The 6,799-nt window shown below is 38.3% G+C and overlaps 1 protein-coding gene across 1 annotated transcript; it reads right to left on the reverse strand.

Annotated features, from left to right (window-relative positions):
• Nucleotides 1–4,699: 4,699 nt before the first annotated feature.
• On the reverse strand, nucleotides 4,700–5,161 carry LOC128999019 (uncharacterized protein K02A2.6-like). The gene has a single exon (XM_054425377.1). It carries the CDS (start codon nucleotides 5,159–5,161, stop codon nucleotides 4,700–4,702), a length of 462 nt encoding a protein of 153 aa, XP_054281352.1.
• Nucleotides 5,162–6,799: the final 1,638 nt, after the last annotated feature.

The following is a 6,799-nucleotide window of genomic DNA, read 5'->3' on the forward strand; positions in this document are numbered from 1 at the left end:
TACTAATTTATGTAATTATTTGTATTGGTCGTTATCAATATTGTGTGGATTCTTTATTTGTGAGCTCAGTTATTTCATACTATTTCTTTTACCGTGTACAAACACATACATGGCCTCGCCACCGCGGGCCAAATGGGACTCCTTTAATACTTTACTTGAAATAGTAACCATACGAATGAATGTAGGTATTTTAAGCCAAGTATGAATAGATATGACATTTGACACAGGTAGAGCTGAGGATTTTAAAGGTAACTGGAGTATGGATCAAATGAGACTAATTTGGTTCCAGAACAACAGAGACTCGGATCAAATGGCGCATAACCTTTCTATAGGTTATATTTATGTGAAACTATACTATTTTGGGTTTACGTTATATTCACAAACTTACTTCGACCATTAAGATACGATATAGAATATTTTGTCATTAAATATCATTCATTTGCAATTTATTTATTAGGCCTAATTGATCGTGACCACCGTGACTGACATTGGAAAACTCCTTTTTGTCTACAGATTCAATAGGGGATTCAACAAAGGCTACTGCAGCTGTGGTCGCCGATTTTCCACGTCTAAAACTATGTTGGTGTATAAATGAGTGTGGTTAAGTGGGAGCATATTCACTTATAGGTCACGTGATATGCATCTCAATGTATCTCCCGTACGTTCGCAATGTGGAAGAGCAGGCCGAAGGACGTCATGTCTCGCCGATGTGTGGGTGTGGTATTGTGGGAGCAGATTCACTAGGTCACGTGATATGCATCTCAATGTATCTCCCGTACGTTCGCAATGTGGAAGAGCAGGCCGAAGGACGTCATGTCTCGCCGATGTGTGGGTGTGGTTATGTGGGAGCAGATTCACTAGGTCACGTGATATGCATCTCAATATATCTCCCGTACGTTCGCAATGTGGAAGAGCAGGCCGAAGGACGTCATGTCTCGCCGATGTGTGGGTGTGGTTATGTGGGAGCAGATTCACTAGGTCACGTGATGTGCATCTCAATGTATCTCCCGCACGTTCGCAAAGTGGGAGAGCATGCCGAAGGACGTAATGACTAGCCGATGTGTGGGTGTGGTTATGTGGGAGCAGATCCACTAGGTCACGTGATGTGCATCCCAATGTATCTCCCGTACGTTCGCAACGTGGGAGAGCAGGCCGAAGGACGTCATGTCTCGCCGATGTGTGGGTGTGGTTATGTGGGAGCAGATTCACTAGGTCACGTGATGTGCATCTCAATGTATCTCCCGCACGTTCGCAAAGTGGGAGAGCATGCCGAAGGACGTAATGACTAGCCGATGTGTGGGTGTGGTTATGTGGGAGCAGATCCACTAGGTCACGTGATGTGCATCTCAATGTATCTCCCGTACGTTCGCAATGTGGGAGAGCAGGCCGAAGGACGTCATGACTAGCCGATGTGTGGTTGTGGTTATGTGGGAGCAGATCCACTAGGTCACGTGATGTGCATCTCAATGTATCTCCCGTACGTTCGCAATGTGGGAGAGCAGGCCGAAGGACGTCATGACTAGCCGATGTGTGGGTGTGGTTATGTGGGAGCAGATTCACTAGGTCACGTGATGTGCATCTCAATGTATCTCCCGTACGTTCGCAATGTGGGAGAGCAGGCCGAAGGACGTCATGACTAGCCGATGTGTGGGTGTGGTTATGTGGGAGCAGATCCACTAGGTCACGTGATGTGCATCTCAATGTATCTCCCGTACGTTCGCAATGTGGGAGAGCAGGCCGAAGGACGTCATGACTAGCCGATGTGTGGGTGTGGTTATGTGGGAGCAGATCCACTAGGTCACGTGATGTGCATCTCAATGTATCTCCCGTACGTTCGCAATGTGGGAGAGCAGGCCGAAGGACGTCATGACTAGCCGATGTGTGGGTGTGGTTATGTGGGAGCAGATCCACTAGGTCACGTGATGTGCATCTCAATGTATCTCCCGCACGTTCGCAAAGTGGGAGAGCAGGCCGAAGTCATGTCTCGCATATGTGTGGGTGTGGTTATGTGGGAGGATATTAAACAAATCGTGCGTTCCTTTAAACATGCGTTGACTCTTGTACCTCTCTCTATGTGTTATCTGAATCCAATCCCATGATTAAATTAGAATATTAAACAAAGTAACAGGTTATACCATTTTTTTTTTAGTTGTTTAATTAATCTTGAATGAGCACAACACTCTTATATGGCTTTGGCCAAACCTCCACTTCTCACGTTCATTGGTTTAACTGGTCGTGTTTTATCTTCTCTTCGTGAGAATGTTGTATGGAAGCCTTCTCAACGTTGTACGCGACGTAAACAGATCAGGCGAAGGACTTCTGCATTCCAATCCCTTGAATCGTCATTACAGTTCCACTGATACGCAGTGACTCGAGTATGAATGGCACCAACTTTTATTTTATACAAATTTAGCATCGTTCAACAAGAATGTTATAAGTCGGCATCGTCAACCATACTCATCTTGAACATCTACAGTAATATGGGTGTGTATTGAATCAGGATTACTTTTTCGCCTTCCACGACTAAACTTGAGTTTACAACACGTGTTTTAACAAACACGAGAGTTTTTAAAACAAAAGTTTCCAATCCAAAAACATCGCTGGTTCTGTCAAAATGTTTCAACAGTGTTTCAGCGTTTAGAAAATTAGATTAGTGACCCGGAATGTAAACAAACCACACATCCTTACGCCTGTGTGGACAGCAAATTAATAAGTAATACTGTCTGAAAACGAAGCGAATAATGTTAAAGGAAATTATAATATCATCAAAATTTCCTGGCAGTTAACTTCCTTGATAATAGCGAAGCTACATATAGCCTCAGACGAATACATCCAATCGATCTTCCAAATCGTTTCTAGCTTAACTAGTTGTTACCCACGGGCTTCACCCCGTTTATGGTTAGGTTAAGCTGAAATAAACAAAACAGAATACAGTAATACAAAGAAATAATCTCACCTGATTTTAATAATAAGGTAATAAATTGAAAGAATAACATACAAAATGAATACAGCTGAGGTATTTTTAACATTAGGTATACGGAAAGTTCCCTTTGGAAATCAATATTACGAACTTATAGGGCAATTTAAGAAATAATGGATAGTTTGCGCAACGTTTCTCATCATGACGAACATTTTAAGTACAATGGTTTATGTGGGGGTGTGTCTTGTAGTTTTCTCAAAAGTTCATGGGTACTTTTGGCTTTATATATAGATTTGTTTATAAAATGTTTTGTTTTGTATGTTATAGTGCACTCGCTGGAGTGTAATTAAATCATGTTAAATTGTCATGACATTTACTCATTGTTCTAGTATAGAACAGATTGTAAGTAAAATGCTTGCAAAAAAATAGGTATAAACAGTGTGAGTACTGGGAAAACGAAGCTAGGTTAACCTGTGAAGCTAAGGTAAAAAAGTGTGTCTACTTTTTTTATAGTAGTAGACAGAAGGCTACGGTTCTTCAAATAATGTTTGTAGACCACAAACCACTACAGTACTCTCATTCCTGTTCCTTCAAAGTGTGTGTCTGTACCACCAGTGTTTTAACACATGCATTTTACAAGGGTTTCGTTTATTTCCTATAGCATTTACTGCACTTAAGCAGAAGTCTTTTTTGGGAGAATTCAACTGTCATTGTTAGTTTCTTTCTGTATTTTTAGTTGTTTTTCATATTTATGTATTTCCTGCACAGTATCGTCATTTAGGTTAAATTGTTTTCAATCAGTATTTTTAGTTTATTTAAAGTTGTCATTGTGCATTCATTGCATTAGTCATTATATTTGTTTAAAATACAGTACAAACATATTTAATTTGTACAATTGATTAATTTGTATTTAATTAAATAGGTTCTGTGGGATTTTACCTGTACTAAAGCTTTTCGGCTATAATTGGCTTTGGATATTGCAAAAATGCTTTGTATCCTTGTCGATAACTTTACTTATATAAAGTAATACAGTTTTCATCAAACTAATTTAATATTGTACTGTAATATCATAAAACTATCTTCATCACAATTCAAGACAAAAGCAGAATCAAAACATAAATAAACAACAATAACAATAAAAATAAAGAACATATGTTATTTAACATATGAACATTACCAACATCTTCCTTTTTCCAAAATGAATGAATGAATGAATGAAATGTGTTTATTTCCACATAATATATACAGAAAACAAAACATACTTTTTTATACAAAATATACTTACAAAATAAAACTAAGACTAAGAATAAAAAAAAATAAAAACATTTCTGTATAATTAATTATGGAATGTAAACCTGCTTAAAAAATTATTAGTTTAGAAAGGAGATTTATATAAATTCAGTAAAAATTGAATAAGAACTACTTATGACTTCTTATGTTTTTATGACTTGAAAATGTTTTTAAGTTCTTAAAAAGTGTCTATTTCGAATATAATCTTTTCCTTCCACGCGCACAATGTACTTTCTCCTCCCTTCCTTTCGAACAACTTTACCCTCAAGCCATGTCGCATTCTTCAGTTGGGGTTGTTTCTTTAACCACACGCATTGGCCAATCGACAATAGAGGCAGATCCGTGGTTCCATGGTCATACTGACTTTTGTACTGTCTCTTTTTACGTTCCTATAGATTCTGAACATTTTGTGGAACTTGTGGCTTCAGTAAGCTCTTATTTATTGGCAGTTTGCTTTGTGTTCTTCGGTTCATGAGGAGTTGAGTGGGGCTAAAGCCAATTCCTTGCAATGGGGGTGTTCCTAACTTCTAATAACGCTTGTTGGAAGTCCACTCCATCTTGACGCGATCTCTTCAAAAGATTCTTGAATATTTTTACTGCCGACTCTGCTTTACCGTTTGCTTGGTGATGGTACGGCGGGGATAGAACTATCTTGAATTTCCAATTTTTAGCAAAATCGTGAATACTTTGAGCCATGAGGGGCGTTCCACTGTCTGAAACAACCACCTCTGGTATTCCATACCTTGCAAACAGTTCTTTGCAAAATGTTATCAGGGGTTCACTTGTGCATTTTGTTACCTTTTTCACTTCAAAAAATGACGAAAAATAGTCACAGACAATCAAATAGTGAATCGAACCTTCCTGGGCAAAATCAATGGCTACTTTTTGCCAGGGTCTCTCCGGAGTTTTCTCAAGTATCAAAGGTTCTCTTCGTTGGTCTGGTGCATACATTTTGCATATCTTGCAGGAACTTATATCATTTTTGATGTCTACTCAAACAGGGCCAGAAAAACACATCTCGTGCACGTCTGATACATGCATCTGATCCCTGATGAGAGGAATGTGTTATTTGAATTAATTCTTTTCGTAATGAAACTGGAATCACAATTCTTTCTCCTTTGAGAACGATCCCATCCTCTACACTTAGTTCATCACGAAATGGCCAATATTGTCTGAGATCCTCGGATAGTTTAAAAATTTTTTAAACATTATTGCCACCAGGACTGATGTAGAATGATATGATAGGTTACGTACCTTTTTTATTCCGTCGTCAGTCCTTAAATAGTCAAAGGGTGACTAGTTTCGGGTCAGAAATGACCCATTTTCAAACCCATTTTCATCAAATCGATTAGTCCAAAATCCGACAGAAGTCTTCGTTAAGAGGTACAAACACATGTCGACACATAAAGTTCACACATTTAATGAAAATAGCCGGCTACATTTTATAAGAGACACACTGACGCAGGTAGCACGGCGGACATGGTGCTTTGTATCCTTGTCGATAACTTTACTTATATAAAGTAACACAGTTTTCATCAAACTAATTTAATATTGTACTGTAATATCATAAAACTATCTTCATCAAATTCAAGACAAAAGCAGAATCAAAACATAAATAAACAACAATAACAATAAAAATAAAGAACATGTGTTATTTAACATATGAACATTACCAACAATCCTATAATAAAATCTTGTATTTTTTTTGTCATTGTTGATCTTACCATGAAGCCTACGGGTATGTGAAGTTTATACCCTGTATCAAACAAACAGCTGTTTGACTCGTATTATGTTTTGACAAGTGACAATACGATTGGCGCCAGTCGGCTACAGAATTGCCAACTCTGCACGTGAAACGCTAACTATCCCGCCGCATCTTGATAACTCTGCGCCTGTTAATTGATATTTTGTTATGATAGTGAACGTGGGGCAATACACTTGATAGCAATTTAGAGAAAACTGTCGGAGCCAAGGGCTAGTGCAGCACATAGCTGGTTCGTCTTGGGTAGTTAACTCAACATGTATGACATCATTCTGCTTTTCTGCTTAACGTCAGTCATCAGCCCTGTGTCTGTTCTTCTCATTTGCTGAATGTTGTCATGTGATTATTATTGATGAGTGTTTTGTAACATCAATCGAGTAACGCCAAAATGGAGTGCGTTCTCAAAGTTTTAGCTCCGCGTATGACTCAATCTATTTTTCTTGTACAGTTAATTACTAGCTGTTCAAAAACATACTATTGTTTGTGTAATCAAACGTCCAGTCCTTACAACAGTGTGTTTTGGATAATTTTGTAGCCGTTCTTAAATGCAGTGTTCCAATTATTGAGAGATTGTTGACTTGAAGCAGCTATTACAGTGTTGCACGGGTCAGTAACTTGTATGAAAATAAGTTGTAGGAATTCCAAGCACACGCTTGTTTCAGTAAGTATGCTGACGCCAGTTAATTATGTGAGGGCCAATATAAAGTACTGTATAGAATTGAATCATGTGTAATTGTCTGTGTTACGTTAATTTGGTCAATACCGTTATTTAAATAAAATTAGTCCTCAGTCAAGTTTTAGAGTACTGTATTTCCAAATACCGGTAA

The sequence above is a fragment of the Macrosteles quadrilineatus genome, unplaced genomic scaffold (assembly GCF_028750875.1).
Source record: "Macrosteles quadrilineatus isolate MER2022 unplaced genomic scaffold, UCM_ALF_1.0 Scaffold_1__1_contigs__length_201487025, whole genome shotgun sequence".
Taxonomy (NCBI): domain Eukaryota; kingdom Metazoa; phylum Arthropoda; class Insecta; order Hemiptera; family Cicadellidae; genus Macrosteles; species Macrosteles quadrilineatus.

Bases quoted from the DNA above. Each gene is read 5' to 3' on its own strand.
- LOC128999019 (XM_054425377.1), bottom strand. From the start codon at position 5,161: ATGTATGCACCAGACCAACGAAGAGAACCTTTGATACTTGAGAAAACT.